The following is a 17,544-nucleotide window of genomic DNA, read 5'->3' on the forward strand; positions in this document are numbered from 1 at the left end:
CAGATTTTTCCTTGTGTCCTTAGCCCTCTCAGATACCTCATCGTTGGAGCTGATGTTCTCTGCATCATTTCTGTTATCCCCTGTCCTTATGGAGACCCTGTTATCAGAAAGGAACTCAGATGAAGCCCTCCCATAGCATGGCATAATCTTATTTAATGTATTTTTCCTAACCCATTTCTTATGCATTCTAGCCTTTTGTTCACTGTTTTGACTTTCACTGTGCATCAAGCAGGACTTTTCCCTAAATTGTCCAGGCAGACCTGCCACAAACAATTAAATCCATGTGGACTTTCTCTGGGCAGATTTTGCCTTTAGATTTGCAGGGTTGGGCCTCAGCTGCATCTTTAGGTTGTACAGGGGTGCTGCATGCAAATGTGTACGGCTGCTGAAATCCAACTGCATTCTGGCTACCGTGCCTTTGCAGGAACTGAGGAAGGATGTGTTTGGGCTTTGCAAAGGGCAAGCCTGGATGGAGGTGCATCGGGGTAACACAGATGATAGTGCCTTCTCCAAGCTGGTGGATTATATTTTCACACCTCACAACATAGAGTTCCAATTAACCCCTCCCCTTGCTACAGCAGCTGAAAGATGCATGGGCCTAGTTTACTGCATAGAATTACGGTATGTCTGGGAACCTGTTGCAAACTCAGCTGAGGCTGCCAAGGTAACACAGAGGTAAAGCACCAATTTGACAAGAGGGCAGAGAATTATCCTTCACCTGAGGGCAGTAATGGTTACACAGCTTCTTTCTCTCAAGGCTGCTGCTCATACAAAGTCTTTGCCCAGGAACTGTGCTGTCCTGGTGCTTGGGGGAGGGAAAGAAGAGACGACGCTGGAGAGCTTGTCCTGGGGGTACCTGTGTTCCTGTGGAGAATGCCTCTATTTGAACACGGTGCATCTGCCACCACCACTCAGAAATAAAGGCTGCTTTGTTTGGTAGTAGGCAGGTGTCTACAGTTCTCAGAGCTCAGGAAGGGCCTTGAAGCTCAAACTTTTTATTTACCTTTCATGGATTCCTAGACATAGCCCCCAAATGCTCTGCCAAACATGAGTTAAGATTATCTGATCTAAATGTGTCATTTTGAGAGGGTTGTGTCCACTTCTGAGTATAGCTTAAGTCCTGCTCTGACTTTTTTTTGCCCGAGTCAGCTGCAAGCAAGTTGTAAGCCAAAGGAAATTTGGGATGTTCATTGTATATGTAGTGTACACGCAGCAAAAGCTAGCTGGAAAGCAGAGGCATTCCTCTTATCCTCCAGGGTGCTGCTGCTGGGAGGAGAGATGCTCCTGTCTCTGCAGACTCAGCTAGTCTCGTGCAACAGGCAAACTACATATTCTAGCTATTTTCCACCCCGGGCCACTGGAGCCTTGTTTGCCCTGGTGGAATCTGACATGTTCACCCTCCTCCCTCACACATACCTACCTGCTCTGCATGCTGCGCCTGTGGCTCCAGGGCACACGGATGGCCACACTGCTATGCCATTTGCCTTTTGATTCCTCTCATTGTGGGGCTCCGCCCTGCCCCACAATCATTCACCTAGCAGGGTGCTTCCAGTCCCTCCCACATCATCACTACTCACAGCCAGTTGCTAATCCCATTTATGCTAAGCAAACCAAACCCAGATACTAATATACTACTGTCCTTGACTTCTCTGCAATTGTAATAGCAGGTGCCTTTAACGCCTCTTTCAGGGCTACTGGGAAATCCACTCATGGACCAGGAGATTGCAGCTTTCGATATACCTTTTTTTCTCATTTCTTGTACTTTGGGGATAAAAGTATTTAAGTTAAAAACCAAACTATCTCTGCCTCTCACTCACCCTGTGCCTGGGTGTCTCCCAAATTCTTCCCCAATGAATGGCAGACTTGAAAAGTTCGAGCTCGGTATTACATGACTGTGATTGCAGCCACAAAATTTTGATGTGGTCTGTATTGTGCGTGTGCTTTTAACAGTTTCATACATTCTGTCAGCTGCTTTTCTTTCCACTGGGGTTGTGGGGGAGGAGGAGAAAAATAGAAAACCTTTGCGTCTGATATAGAAGTCACTGCAAACCGTGGGAGTGGTATGTACCAAAAGTGGTAAGTCAGTGGAGCTCCTGAAGAGACTGGGACTACCTCCTTTCAGAGACTCATTAAGTCCCAGGGTGAGAAAGAGCCAAGAACATGAAGGGGCAAAGAATCGAGGTCATACACACATGTAATAGTCACAGGGATAAATGAGGCCACATTAGGGTTCAGCTCATTCAGGGGAAAACAGTACCAGAGTATTATTTTTATTATTTTGTGTATTTTGGGCCTGGAGCTCTGAGCTCCAGTGTTGGATCAGCAAGTCAGAGAGGACTACAAGTCCATTGTAAGAAGAGGATAGTGGGACTCAGGTAGCAAGCCCAGTTGGTGTAGCAGCAACAGAGCCTGCATAGTCCCTGAGTGAGGGCAAATGCACACCACTGACCAAGTGAACTTCAGGCTTAAATACTTTACAAAAGCAAAGCCACACACTTCCAAAACAAAGAGCAAAGCCTGGGAGAACTGAGCCCTGGTTGGAGTCCCAGGGAGGCAGAGTCTGAACTGGATTTCTATGACCTTCCTCCCCCCCACCCCCGAGATTGTTTCATGTTTGTATTCCCCAGCGGATGAAGGGGCGATGACTCCCGCCGTATGTAATTTGTACTAACATCCCCTGTCAGAGAGAAGGACAAGGTCCTGGAGGGGTTTACATGAGGGCTAGCTTTCCCTAGCCATTTGCTCAGGCAAGGCAGTTGGGAGCCCTTGAGCCAAGGCTGAGTGACCCTTAGGACTGCCCTGCATGATACAGGAGAGTTGCTCTCTGGTTCCTGCACTGCAGAAACAGTCTCAAATGCCCTAAGCTTTAATATGCCCAAGATGACCTGTATTGATGGCAGCGTGGTACTTTGGAGATGTGAAGCGCGGGGGACAGCTATGTTTAGACCCAACTGTCCCCAGGAAGTGCTGCCAGGGAACTTGGAGGCCGTGCTCGCTTGGTGCAGCACTGAGCCGCCGAGTTTGTCGCTTTGGCAGTTTGCAGCTGGTTAGTGGCTATGTTGTGTGAGTCGGCTGCAGGACTGCCTTCCCACCCCACCCCCACACAAGCACAATGACTCAAAGCCTCAGACTCCTGGGCCCGGGGGAGGCCAAGGTCTCTGGGTAGGAAAGTGAGGCAATGCTCGTCTGCCGGTGAAAATGCCTAACCACAGCCACAGGGCCCCAGCCGGCCGTGACTGAGGGCTACAGGCAGCAGCAGGGTCACGACAGGCTCCTCCATGAGGGGAGCTGCCAGGCTTGCCAGCCTTGCCCCACTGCACAGGCGGCCACGGTGCAGAACCCGGGGTGCAACGGGGAGGGAGAACCCCTTCCTCGGGAGCCTTGCCCTACTGCCTCGGCCGACGCGGGGCTTCTGGAACTTTCCTCCCCCTCTCGCCGCCGCCTAGCTCCGCGGCCCCACAGAGCCCAGCGTGAGGGATGACCCCCCGGGGACGGCAGCCTGGCTCCCAGAGGCGGCCCGGGCAGCGCTGAAGATGCGCTGCCGGCACCGCCGCAGCGCCAAGAGGCGCGGGGAGCAGCGGGCTGCCACCACGCCGGCCGCCGCCATGCCGGGCGCGGGGCGCTCGAAGCGGGGCGCCGCGGGTCCGCGCGGCCGCTCCGTCCTAACCCTGCACTCCTCCCGCGCGGCCGGCCCCGCTCCGCTGGCAGCCGCCTCCCATTGGCCCGGCTCGCGCGGCGCCGGCCAATGGGCTCCCGCCGCTGCCGGCGCTTGGAAGCGCTCCGCGGGGAGCGCCTCAACGCTCGGCGGCGGGGGGAGGGGTGCGCCCGCCGCCGCAGCGGGGGGAGGGGTGCGCCCGCCGCCCCTGAGGCGCCCTCGGCCCACGTCGGCCCCGCGGCGCCCTGCGGCCCCCGGGCGCCGGGCACGGCAGGCCTCGCCGGGGCGGGGGGAAGGGTGCCCCCGTGTCCTTCCGGCTCTGGGCACCCCTCGTCCCGAAGACACCTCCCCTCCGGGAGCTCCGTGCCCTGCAAATCGGCCCAGCGAGGCCTAGGGGTGGCTGGCGAGGCAGGGAGCGGCTGGCCGCAGGCGCTCAGGGCTCGGCTGCCTTGTGCTTGGTGAGGCCAAGGCGAGCCGCAGCGACCTGGGCTGGAGGCATGGCTGCAGCTGCCTCGCCGCGGTGCCCGGGGTAGCGCCTTCTCCTGGCGCGGCTCCCTAAATTGACTTCCCCTGATTGTGTCTTGAGCCTCCATCGTCCCTCCTAGGTCTTGTGGCGCCTAGCGCTGGAAATTGTAAATCCAGGTCCTTGGCACGGATGCTTGATGGAAGGAGGTTTCCACAGTGAGCTGTGCCTGAGTCTTGCTGGGTCTCCGCAAGGCACCGGGGACAAGCCTGCCGCTGGAGAACAACAGTGCACAGCGCCTTTGGTCTGAGGGGCTGCCTCCCATGTGGAGAGGGAGCTGATGGCACGGCTCATCTGCAGGGAAGCAGTTCCCCTGCGTTGCTTTGGGCAACGCTAAACCCCCTTCTTTCCGTCCCTCTGTGTTCGTTTTACAGAAGGCAATATGTTCTGCGCCTGGTTCCAGATCAGGTACAGGCAGGCCCTCTGCTGTTTGGAGGCGTTTGGTTAACTGTGTAGCCCAAAGTTGCAGCACTGGAAATAATCTCGGGTTAGCTGGGCATTATCTGGGAAAGACTGAGAGGTACTGCTGGTCAGGGTGCGGTGAAGTAGCATTGGATTTTGCAGATGGACAGGCCTGGAGAGCTTCAGCTGTGTCATGCAGAGTTCCAGGAATAGCAAGAGGGTGTAGGAGGTTAGTATTGAGGTACACAGGCAGAATGGAGCAGCAGGCAGCTGGAGTACCTGAGGGATGAGAAAGGAGACCAAGAGCAATACAGGTCAAGACAGAGGGGCGCCAGAGGGGTTTGAGAGCCAAGAGGTGGGTGGATGATCCCTAGTGCCCCTCAGGGTGCAGATGCACTGACTAGACTGTGAAGAGAAGTGTGCATAGCATCTGTCTGTCCTGCCTGGATCTTGTTAATGCTGTCAAGACCTTCACTTTCATGAGCACTAAAATTCACTGCATTTTAAAGAGAGCAAAAGGACTGTCTGGAGTATATGGGCTCTTCTTTCCTGGAATGTAAAGGAAACCTCGGCTGTGAAGCTGGAGTGCAGGGGGCTTCATTCCTTAGTGAAAGCAGAGAAGGGAAATGCAGATGTCACAGCTGGGACAGGAGATTTATCTTGGCAAGCAAAGAGGAAAAATACTTTCAAAAAGAAAAGAGAAAACTCATAAGAATCCCCTCCCCATCTGCACTGCCTGCCAGTATGAGCAGAACCTCCAACCTGCAAAGGCCTTTAGTCTCCTGGGCCTGGGCTGCCGCCCAGCTGGATTAGCCCCTTGCTGGTTTCTCTTTGGAGAGAGACCATTGTAGTGGGAGCAAGGAGGCTGTGAGAACTAAACTAGTCCTGAAGGAAGGTTGTCTCCAAACAACTCAGCTGGAGGTGGGAAGGGGAAAGTCACAGTCAAAAGATGGGGGTGCTAAAGGGAGAGGGAGGCACAGACCTAACCAGGGTGACCATAGAGGAAAAGAGGTGGATTCAGGGAGAGGAAGCAGTCCCCTCCTCAGCCATATGTGGTGCCACTGGGTTGTGATCATGGCACCTCAAGGCATCCCATACACAACTGGGTGGAGGGAAAGGCTCTCACCTTCCCAGAAGGCCCCCAGAAGTCTAATACAGGCTCTGAGTGGGGGGAAATAGAGAGTTTGCATTTGGATGTCTGGATGTCTTACATTAGCTCCCAAGATAACTGTTGTACAACAGGAAGGGGTGTTCGAACGAGAAATGCATGCACGCACACACAGTTTGCTATTTAGACAACCCTGAGCATGAGGTCAGGGTGAAAACATGTGGTGGAAACATGTTTGGAAGAGTCAGTGCCTATGTCAGTCACCAGGAGTGGGAGGGAGCAGGAGCCAGCGGCTGACAGATTTGCACTCTCTCCATGTGGCTGAGGTGGCCTCAGCCCGAGCAGATTCTCTTGTGGCATCAGAGCAGTTTAAGGCTCTCTCTTGGGCTTGGAGATGAGGTGATTTTTGCCTCCTCTGTACCTGCATACACTGGTATGTCCCCTTCTGGTGCTGCCTCCCCATCCTCCTAAAATTGCAATGGGGGGATGGGCAGCCAGAAATCAGGCTTGGATCAGGCAATCCAGCACATCCTCGCCATTGCGTTTCTGTCCCTTGGCTGCCCCCTCCCTGACCGCTCACTGGTAATACAGCTTTGGAAACACATCTCGTGCTATTTCTTGGCTTTGAAGCATGGTAAGGAGAAGAAAGGAGGGTGTGAAAGGGAGGGGGAGATAGCAAGAGGGAATAATGCAAAATAAGACTGTGCTGTGAGCTTTGTATCCCATCTGGAAGCCGTTTTCCCCTAGTACACTTCACACCCCCTCCCTCTGGGCCAGGATGGTAAAGATCACGTTTCCCAGTTTTCTGGTCCCCTTTGCTCAAGCCAGGCCCATCTGCATGAAAGCTACTGGAGATAACTTAAAGGAGAATCTCAGCAGAGTTGCAGAATCCTTCATGGTCACAATTAGAAATATTTGGCCAGTTCCCAGAAGAGCAGGAGCTGGAAGATGCTCCCAGGGAGAGAGTCTACACCTTGAAGAGGCTGTAAGATGAGCCTCTTCTGCTTGTGCATGTCTGTACGTCCCACCTTCACTTGCATCCAAGTCCTGTGGACTCTTGTGGACCTTCCACTTATATGTGCCCCTCCTTGTCTGCTGAGATTTTCACTTCAATAATGTTAGCAAAGACATGTGCAGGTCCTCAGCTGTGCTAGCCCCAGTCTGGATAGGAGGAAAGGCTAGTGGCTGCCCAGCATGTCCCATGGCAAGTGACTTTCTTGGAACGACCACTACAGTCCGCTTGATTGGGGAATAAATCTGCTTCTGTTTATTACACAGAAGTAAGCGCTGTGTTTGTTGTGCAGAAGTACCATGGAAAAGGCAAGCACCAACCCCCCCATGCTCTGTTATGATCCATATAGCCATGAGACACTCCCTGGGTCCCTTGGAGCCTTCTCTCTTGATTTAAGGAAGAAAACAGCTGTGGCCTTCTCTGTGTTTTGTCAAATAGGTGCAGCTCCCTCACCATATTCATGGAGACTGGATGAGAAGCAGGTGGCACATCCTGGGTTAGCTGGTTGAATCTAAGCTTATTAGCAGTGGGTTTGATGGCACCTATCCAAAACAAGCTTTGGGTGGTCCATCACACTGCCCATCTCAGTTGTATCTGGGCAAGAGGACACTTTTTCCTGTTACCAGGTGGTTATGTGCATACCTTTACTGCTTAGAAGTCTGTTCTAAGGTTAACATCTGTTGGCATCTCTCCTCTTGGAAAGAACAAAGCCAAGCCAAGATACACAGCAGTCTTCCTGGGACTTGCGTTAGCTTCCTACTTGTCCTTTAGTCTCCATTGTGGAGTTATAAAGCTATGTTGCCATCTTTTACTTTGTCCTTCCTTTCTCCTACCTTCTATTGCCTCCAGCCTCTTACCATCTTCTCTGATTAAAATACCAGTATTCAGCTCTGTGATAGCTGTGGGTAAACTTCCTATTTCAGGGTTCCTGATCCCTTCTGCCATCTTTGATGATAACCATAATTATTCCCAATCGCAGAGGATACCTAACCTTAAACACAGTATTCCCTTCTTTCCACCACTCCCATTTAGAGATGCTGAACTGGTAAATGTGTGCTTGGTGAAAGATGAAAAGGGGCTGCTTTGATGAGAAGGCATTTCCAGGATTTAGCTTTGCTGGAGGATCAGACCCAGGATCTCAGGGAATGGTACCTGCTGCAATATTTCTAGATTTCCAGGGAAGGTGTGAGCTTCATTCTCTGCTCATCACCTATGTTTTCTCCTCACTGTGCAGTCAGTCTCTGTCTCTTGGGAGAGAACAGGTTCTTGAGGAGCTGGCCTCTTGTGCATTTGGGAGAACAGCAATGCTTCCTCATTTCCAAGCAGGGAGGTCCGCCAGAGAGCCTGCTTTGTGGTGTCTAAAAGAAGTACCAGAAATCTGCAATTACTTCTGCCAATTATGTTGCCTGTGTCAAGGTTCTGATATTCAGCCCCTTGCCCTCTTTACTGATCTGTCACGCCTTAGCTGCCACTGAGGTGACTCTTTGGTTTTAAAATAAACCCAGAGACACATCTCCTCCTCTTCTCTGTGGGCAGGTCTGTCCTACAATAGGAAGACCACTGACTGACCAAGAGAACTAACTGTGGTTGGGATGCTGCTGAAAGGTAGTGTGTGGAACTTCTGCATAAGTGCAACTTTTCCCTAACTGTCTTCACTCCCACCTCTGCCTTTGTTAATGCAAAGTTGTGAAAGAAATTTGAAACACAGAAGCATCTCGGGCGGTTCTCTCTGCAGCTGTCCCATCTGGCCCCAGTCCTCCCTGAGGCTTACACGGTCAGTCTAACTTTGATGGTTATGACAGTATGCGATTTGATGGCCCATGGTGGACCCAGCTCCACTATGCTCTTCACTGTGCGTTGGCAGACAGAACTCTGAATCCCTTCACTTTTCTGCAGTTGTATTCTCACCCTTACCATACGGCTATCATGTCCATATCCTGTGTTTGCTTGTTTTGTTTAGAGAAGGCAAGACACAGAACAGCTGTTACATGAGCAGGCACTCTTTGGGGTTAGTGTTCAGAACTGTACACTCTCTCACCCCTCTCTGCTATCGGATGGGACAAAACCTGGTTTTCCAGTGCTTTTTGATAAATATCTAACACAGTTCCCTCTGCTGACTCAGCTGCCTTCTAAAAAATGGTTATGCTCGGCACAGATGGGAGGTGTTTTCTGTCACTTATTCAACTGCAGAAGTCTTTCTAGGCAACTTGGAAATGGCTGGGTAGATTTTACCAAGCTACCTCACCAACCCTGCTGCGGGTATGGCAATGAGTGGAGAAAACTTCAGCCCAGACATTGCAGGGAGGGCCTGAACATTGGGATTTAGCATGAATGTGCCTTCTCCACCTTACCTGCACATGCAGTGTCTGCCTTCCCAGGAGAGGCTTGGATGGTGTTGTGTCAGGCAGTCACTCAAGACAGTGTGAGGACTGGACAAGTGGGAAGGAAGCAGAGGGAGAAAAACTATATGTCAGGCAGAATGCAGGCAGCATGGATTTTCCCTGCTTCCAGCATGCTCCAGGGGCATCTGTTTTTTAAATCAAGTGGCTGGGGGATGACACCAGAGGGGGAAGGGCACTGCCATGTTGCAGTTTGCTGCAGCTCTCCTTCTCCCCTACCTTGTGGTGGGAGGCATGGAACTGTCCAGCTGGAGTCTGCTTCACTCCCTAGCCTCACCCTAACCCTCTCACAGCCAGTGTTCTGTTGACAGAGCAATATTGTGCTCAGGTAAAACAAATACACCTTCCTGTAGGAACAGGAACTTGCAGGATCCAGCATCCGGGGTCCTCTGGCTGACTCCTCCCTCTGTCCTACTGCTGGGGAAAGAAAAGACTGAATACACACCATGCCCTCCAGGGCTTTTCTGGGAGCCTGGCTCTCTCTTGAGCTGGGCCATCACACTGGAATTCACTGGCATTCATGTCGCTGCTCTAGGACCTGTATGCTCTCTCCCACTTTCTCTCTCATCCGTACCCTGTTGCTCTTGGTATTTCAATATGCTTCTTTCAATGCCTTTCTGCCCACCCAGATGCTTTTCCAGGCAGGGAGGGACCCAGTCTGACTTTGCTCAGCTCTCTCCAGTTCATTTAAGTTACACAGTTCCGTCTGTGTAATATAGTCACTTGAATGTATCTGTCTTTTCTTTCCTCTCCCTGAGCCAGAAGCTTCAATCTGCCAACAAATGGGATAATTTTTCAGCTGGTGTTTGGCAGCCATCATTTTTCTCCCTGCCCAACCAATGCTTTGTTGTAGCAAATGGAAAAGTTAGTGATCTGACTTCTGAATAGGAGAATATGCCTCAAAGGAAGCAGGTTCCCTGTAGCATCAGGAAGCCAGCTCTGCAGCAGCACTGGCCAGATTTACTGACTGTTGCTGGAATGATTAGTGGAATGGTTGTTTGTTGTTAACAGCCCATCTGTAATGTTTAAACTTCATTGGGGAGCAGAATTTCACAAGCATTATCTGGCTGGAGGACAGCCTCATATGGTCCACAGAGGGGCTGTGAAATCCCAGAGGAAATTAAATACAACAGGGGGCCTTCCTGTTATGTTGATCCAACTGATTTTTTTTCCTCTGATAGAAATCAGCAGCTGGTTTGGTGCTCTTTGGGGCATCAAAGTGCCTATTGCTGCTGGCAGAGAACATGAAAAAGTGCCTGCCACTAAGGACAGGTGCTGAAGAGCATGACTTTCTGCCACACTTGCACTTTGTTATCACAGGGATTTCTTGCCTTGTGCTCTTTCCTATGCTAGATGTCATAGTGAGAGGATGCTAGGAAGCGCAGAAGAGTTTCATGGGTGCTTGTTGTGTAAATAAGTAGGTGGAAAAGTTGCACAGCACCTAGGCCATTTCCATCTTAATTCAAAGTGTTTTTGACAAAACTGATGGGAGCAAGGAATAGGAACTACTTTTTCCCATCTAAACAGGGCGTTGCTGGGGTTTGGCTCTCAGGGCAGGGGAAAGCTCTCATATCCCTCTTGGAGTTCACACTAACAGTCTCTCTCCCTTGGTCCTTCCTCAGCATTTCTCTGAGAACCTGGATCACTTCTCCGACAACATGGAGGATTTCTCCAATGAGCTCTTCAGCAGTTTCTTCGATGACCCAGTACTGGCTGAAAAGAACCCGCTGCTAGACATGGACCTGGATCCACCCACTCCAGGCATCCAGGCAGAGCACAGCTACTCCCTCAGTGGAGACTCTGCTCCCCAGAGCCCCCTCATGCCTGTCAAGACTGAAGATAATGCTAACGGTGAGCATGAGACATGCACACTGCACAGCTTCAGGCACATCTGTTAGCAGAGGCTCTGGCTGTCTTCAATATATAAGGACAAACTGGCTATTCCTTGGGCTTGCGCATGGCTAATCCAGGGAAGAATTTGATCTGCTGCTTTCTGAATACAGCCCACATTTTTTCCTTCAGTTTGCTCTCTGACAGTCACATTGCTCCTTTGCTGGGCTGTTATTTATGAGAATGGTAATTGGTTGTGGTTCTGTGCTCTGCCAGCTTCTGGCAAGCAACAGGCAATACCTCTTTAGGACTCTGCAAGCCTGGGTGTGGATGCCCTAGATCCAGGTCTGTTTTGGCACCAGTCAGCAGGGTTTTGGCTTGAATATTGGAAGCATGAGTCTCAGGCTGCAGCCAGTGCTGGTACTTGTGGAAAGCTAAGTGGCTTCCTTACCAGCAGATCTTTTAGCAGGAGACAGAGAGGAACAGTCATTTCAAAACCTATTTTAAAAACAATTCATTTCAGGATAATTTATGATGACTGGATATTTTTAGAGCTGTCCTTGCAGAGAGTCCTGCAATTTGTGGGATTGTGTGGGTGTCCCAGCAGCTGATGGACACCAGGCTGCCTGAAAAAGCAGTGGCACTGGCTCAGTATATACAGAAGAAAGCCATTCCTTTGTGTGAGAGTGAGGCCTGGGACAGAGGCTTCCTATCATGGCCAGGAATGATCCCAGCTCTGTGGAACAAATGCCAGAGCAGGAGGAGAGAAGCTGCCCTCCGTTGCCTGTTTGTTGCCTGCAAAGGGCACAGCCATCAGCACTACATTCCCTAGGGGCCACTCAGAGAGGTGCTATGAGAGAGGCTTATGGCAGGCTGAGCAAGTTCTGCCCTAGCATCAAAAAGCTGTCCATTTGCACGTGTCTTTCTCATCCCAGCATGTTCTTGGAGAGCGCTTGGCCTAAACAGGCAACCCAGCAATTAACAGAAAGCAAACCAGTATCAGTGCACACACACACATGTTTATTTTGCTCTGGCAATGAGGAGGATGAGGAATGGGGATGAGAAAAGCAAAAAGCATGAGGATGAACAGTGAAATGGCCCTTGGATGAACAGTGAAATGGCCCTTGGAGTCAGGCTGCACAAAGCTATCTCAGGGAATTGTCTTGGGGACACTTGTCACCACTTCTTCTCCTCTCTTCTGTATCTGGACATGTCTCTGCTTCAGCTGTAGTCTCTCCAAGGCAAGGCCACGATGCTCCTGCACGGAGGGTGACATTCATCCTTGGGCAGAGGCCAGCACAGAGTGTGCAGGTTATAACCCAAGAGAGCTTGAGATGGACGTGGCATTTGCTCTCTGAGGCTGCAGTTTAGTTCTCTACAAGGGCATAAGGCCTGAACATTAATGTTGCAGATAGAAGGGTATCTATGCACCCAGTGCTGCAGTGGGATAATTCAACCCGTCGTTCCAGGGCTATCTTGGCTTATAATTGGATGAGTCATATTCTAGTGCAGCCCTGAGTCAGGTCCAGTATTTGTAACACTGTGCGGTCGATTTGGCACAGCTCCATCCAGTCTCCGTCCTTTTTAGACATTCACTTCAAATTAATTACCCAGGAATGGCTTTCCCTTAACATTAACTGTGGTGTAGCCTGCCTGCTTGGTCTTCAGAGCTTCCCAGGAATGCCCAGGCTCTCTCCAGGCTTGGAGCTGGCTGAGGCTTGTTACTTACCAGCTTTCTTCCAGCTTTTCTGCGATCTCCAACACTTCCAAATCCTGCCCTTTCCCACACGGTCCCCCACTAATATGGGTCAGCTAGGGGAAGCTGCTGGGTGCATTTTGACCTTGTTTATCAGTGGAGCCTGCTTTCCAGATGGTTTGCACATACGGACTGGATGCTCCACTTCTCAGTACCAGCCCTCAATTCTGCAGGGTATGATTCCATGCCAGGAGCAGGGAGAGCCGGGGTTATGCAGAACAGCATATGCTGGGCCAGCCTCAGGCTAGTGACTGTACATCTGTATGGGTCCTACTTCTTCACTGCCCTTCACTTTCCCTCCCCACCGCAGGCAGCTATGGATATCTCAGAGCCATACTTGTTCCTGTTACATTCAGAGTACCTAGAGCAGAGGATGAGTTTGCTGGCATCCCTCAGCCAGCTGGACACAGCAGTATGTGCAGTGATTACAGACTGGCCATACCTGTGAAACATCCTCTCAGGCTGCAGAACATGGATGTGTCCACACATGCCTCCTCCTCAATCCCTGGATGACCCCCTGGTGGCTTATGTATTTCTGAGTCTGTAACCCAATCGCTCCCCAGATGAAACTCAGAGGGTGGGAAAGAGATCGGGGTCAGAATGTAGACAGGAAATGGGAAGACAGCGTGTACTTATTTGGGTGTCTGCTCCTTGGACTGTCTGGACTGACAGGAGGCTGCTCTCTTGCCTAGTCAAGTCTGAACAGGGAGAATCCTTGGTGGTCTGCTCGCCTTTGTCTGGTAACTTGCTTCAGCAGCCGCTCCCACAGGCAAAGGATGCCCCACGCCCTGAAAGAAAGAGAAATGCAGAGCTCTGCAACAGAAAAGGAGGATAGGCTTAATCACAGTAAAGAAACTTCAAGTTAGGCAGTAGGAAAAACCTTCCTGTAGTGGGCATAGTGAAGCCCTAGAAAAGATTTGTTGGGGAAACCGTGAAGTCTCCATCACTGTGAGTTAAGATAAAGAGGACAACCCTCTGTCAGGACTGACACAGGTATAGTTGAACTTGCCTTGGGGCAGGGGAATAGACTGGAAGCCCTCTCAAGATCCCTTAAACCTTCATCTCAATGACAGGCTGTGGTCAGGCAGAAGAAGTCCAAGTTTTCTGGTTGCAAATACTTGTGGCTATGCACTGCTTTCCTTCGCTCCATAAGATAGAGCTGTTAGCATACTGGGGCAACTGGGACGTTATTAGTTGTGGGCTTGGTGTCCTTAGCAGGACAGAGGAAAAACAATTCAGTCTGTGTCTGCTCAGCAGCCTCTCCATTGTCATGGCTGTGCAGTGCACTCACACACCCATGCCTAAGACGCTCCCTGGCAATGCTAGCCCTGGTGCGTTCTGGGAAGCTCCCCAGGAGCGCAGAAGCCAGGGCACAGCAGCTTGTGTCTCAGCTTGAAGATGTCCTGCCACAGTGGGAGCTGGAAGGAAGGACCTTCAGCCAGAGACACCTATCCAGACAGCAAAATAAGAGGTGCCAAACCAAAGACAGGAAGACAACGTATACAACTGGCAAGGACAACACTGTATTAAATGATAAGATTCCTGCCTGAGCTTTAACCCCACTACGTGCATGCAAAAAACAGAGACAGGATTCTGCACTATCTTTCCTGAGGGGCCATATAGCCTAAGATGGGCAAAGATGAGATCAAGCTGCCTTTAAGTTTAGTTTAGATGGCAGCTCCTGCATGAACAGCTGCTGCCTTGTGCCCTTTCTTGTGCAGGCTGTTCTACAGCTGAGGAGGACCTTCCCCCCCCCCGCCCTTGCCAGGACGTCTTCTATACCAGGAGCTGCACTGAAGAGCTGCTTTGGGCAGCTGACATCTAGGCAACTCCCCTGAGTCCATGGGTGCTCTAAGTGGAGAGAGCAGTGCAGAGGGTCTGGCAAGTGAGCCCAAATGTGGCCTTGTGCCTTGAGCCAACTCGGACACTATCTGGTGACACACTTAGCAGAAGTCTGTCATGTGTCAAGGCAAACGCACTTCTGATTGTCAGATAAAAGAGAAGAGGAAGGGATGAGGATTAGGGAGGAGGATGTAGGCTCCAGGCCAGCTAGGAGTAGCTTTTTGGCAGGCTGAAGTGTTTGAAGAGCAATGAGGGGACCAAAACTTAAAAGCTGAGCCCAGGCAGCTCTCCTGCCTAGCTGTTTTTTTTCCCCATCTGAGCTGCAGCTAATCTCCCGCTGCCTACATCATAGCTCAGGGAGCTCTGCTGCCACTGGCCAGGCAGGTTTGTGTCACAAGTGTGTGTGAGGACAGAGCAGGCAGGGGACAGCAGAACATCCCCACACAGCTCCATTCAGTTTTCTTGAGACACTTCCTTTCTCTCTACGCTGCTCCTGACTTTGCTGGCAACTGCAGCCAGGCATAGCTGTGCGCAGCAGGCCCTCTGAGCAGAGCGGGCAAGAGAAGGGGACCTCTGAGGTGCGACTGATGGGATTGGCCATGCAAGAGGTGCCACACTGGATCCTTCCACACAAGTGGTCCTCCTTCCTCTCCTGCTGTCATGTGACAAAGCTTGCTCTTTGTCACAATGTTGTCGGCAGGAGGCTGGAGCAGTTCATATAGCCTCCTGTCAGCCTTTTGCTGTCTTCACATTTGCCCTCTTGCCAGCTCTCCAGCACAGAGATGGTGCCATTGTTAGTAACAGATCTGGCACCTCTGTGATGCTGGCCATAACTCCTAAGGAACAACAGCCTAGCCTCCTCCTCTCACTGAGCTCTAAATATAAATAAGCTCCAGAAGATCAGACCAAGATATCACTGCAGGAAGAAGCCCCACAGCTGTCCTCCACCACTCTGGCTGTGCAGGGAGAGGAAAGCAGAGCAGAGACACGATCCCTCTAGCTCCATCCTGTCTGATCCTTGCATGCTGGGGGTTCATTCCTTTTTGTGCTCTGTGTTGTGGGCCTGCGCATGCTTGTGTGGTGACAGTGCTAGACTTGGAAAGGCAGCCTCCCCAGACGAGGGGGGAGGCTGTCTGCATGGGTCTCTCTTTTTTGCCCTGTTCTTGCTGGAGTTTGACTCTCACATTGTGCATGTTTCAGAGCTGGAGAATGGAGTGTGGTCTCTGGGGCCCAAGCTCTGCTCCATCATGGTGAAACAGGAACAGAACCTGGCTCTAGACCTGCCTGAGTCCCAGCTAGCTGCCAGCTCCATACCAATGCTGAACCTCAACCCTCTGCAGAGACTGCCAGCCCCTGAGGAGGTGAGCCCATCTAAGATCCATTGGGAACCAGGGCTCTGACAGAGCAGCACCCCAGGTGATGTGGACCCTGCCATGTCACTGCAGAGTCCTGTTAGGTGATTAAGCTGCTGGGCAGAAAAAGGAAGGTGATACAAAGCCAAAGCCCAAATATTGCATTATTTGTCCTTCTTCTCTCGAAATGGCAGTTAGAACAGTACCAAACATGATGCTAGTTAGAAATGTGTTCTTGATCCCTTGAGTGAAGGTACAAGGCAGCTTATCCTTCCAGAGAAAATGATGGAAGGAGGATTTTCTCCAGCTTTACAATCTGGGTTAAATACAAGCCTATTTCCTTGGCACAGAACCCAAAGGCTTTTAAGCTTGCATGTGCTGGAGGCCTGTCCCCTCCAATCTGCCAATATTTCTGTAGCCACTCTTAGTTTATTTTCATCGACTAGGGATTACATTCTGCGTGGGAGGACAGTGTCAATTAATTTGATGCCAATGACCCCACTGCTCCTGAGCACAGACCCCTTTTCTGCCACTGTCTTTTTTTTTCATGGCCTTGGGCTTATCACACTTTTCTAAACTGCTCTCTGGAAATGGTGGTCCCACTCCAGGTCCCGCTTGCTTTTGCCTATGAAGCAGCAGGACTATTATTTCTAAGAAGCAACAGGCCAAGTCTCTTGCTAATATCTAAGTTCTTAAAAAGTTTGTTTGTGTGAAGCAGACTCATTTATGCCATTGGTATGTGGGAGGAAGCTGGGGCTCAGTTTGGCTGGCCTTGAGTTCAGCTGTGTTGGAAAGGAAGGTCTGGCCAGCGTCACCAGACCTGGACTATCTTGTAGCAGCTCTGTAGATAACAGTAGAGCATCTCTGGGGTTCACTTCCTTTTTTCACTCATACTGAGCTACTTCCCTTTTAAACAACCATCCAAAACAAATGGGTACTTCCAGCCAAAACTGTGCACAAACTTCCTCCGTTATTTACACAGCTCGAACTTACTGTGCCCTCGAAGCTCCGCTGTGTGTGCTCGGCAGCTGTACCATGGTGCTCTCTCAGCTGTGTTTACAGTCTGGGGCAGTTTGCAGTGTATCTGTTCAGTGTAAAAACTCCCCCGGCCTCTGGTGGGCTGGGGGCTGGCGAGCCTGGGAGCTGAGGGGCAGCACAGCCTGGCTGGGAAGAAAAGTACCCTTATTTAACTCTCAGTCCCCTCTGATTGGAAACAGCTGCCTGGTGGCCCTGCTAAAAATCATGTGAGCAGGACAGGGGTTTTGTTCTTTTTCTATCCGAGTTCTATTTATACTCCCATATCTAATGAAGGCAGATCAAAGAGGAACTTCCCATGGTAATGCAGGGGGTGGTTTAAATTGCGTTCTCTGGGCCTAGCAAGGGGAGAATGGCCAAGGAAAACATGTGCATTGGTTGGCTGCATATCTACCTGCCACTGCCTCTCTCTCAGCAAACGTGTGTTTGCACTCTGTGTGCCCAGCAATGGAGACTTTGTGGGGGTTATGTTTGGACTTCTGGCTGCTACTGTGTGCAGTGGGAGGTGGGCTCTGGGGCATAGCTGTGAGATGCGGCAGAACAGAGAGCAGGGAGCAGCAGCTATGAGCAGAGCTGGTGGAAGCCCTGTGGGCAGGGCAGATATATGACAGTGCCCAAGAGCTCCTTCTG

At 51.1% G+C, this 17,544-nt stretch overlaps 1 protein-coding gene across 3 annotated transcripts in view; it reads left to right on the forward strand.

Moving 5' to 3' along the window:
- CREB3L1 (cAMP responsive element binding protein 3 like 1) overlaps nucleotides 1-17,544 on the forward strand; it is a 50,376-nt gene that overhangs the window by 17,059 nt on the left and 15,773 nt on the right. For all 3 annotated transcript variants that reach the window (XM_064512658.1, XM_064512657.1, XM_026107532.2), the window contains exons 2-3: nucleotides 10,722-10,950; nucleotides 15,728-15,888. In XM_064512658.1, coding sequence (XP_064368728.1) covers nucleotides 10,722-10,950; nucleotides 15,728-15,888 — 390 coding nt within the window. The remainder of the gene's footprint in view (nucleotides 1-10,721; nucleotides 10,951-15,727; nucleotides 15,889-17,544) is intronic.

This window comes from Dromaius novaehollandiae, chromosome 5, assembly GCF_036370855.1.
Source record: "Dromaius novaehollandiae isolate bDroNov1 chromosome 5, bDroNov1.hap1, whole genome shotgun sequence".
NCBI lineage: Eukaryota > Metazoa > Chordata > Aves > Casuariiformes > Dromaiidae > Dromaius > Dromaius novaehollandiae.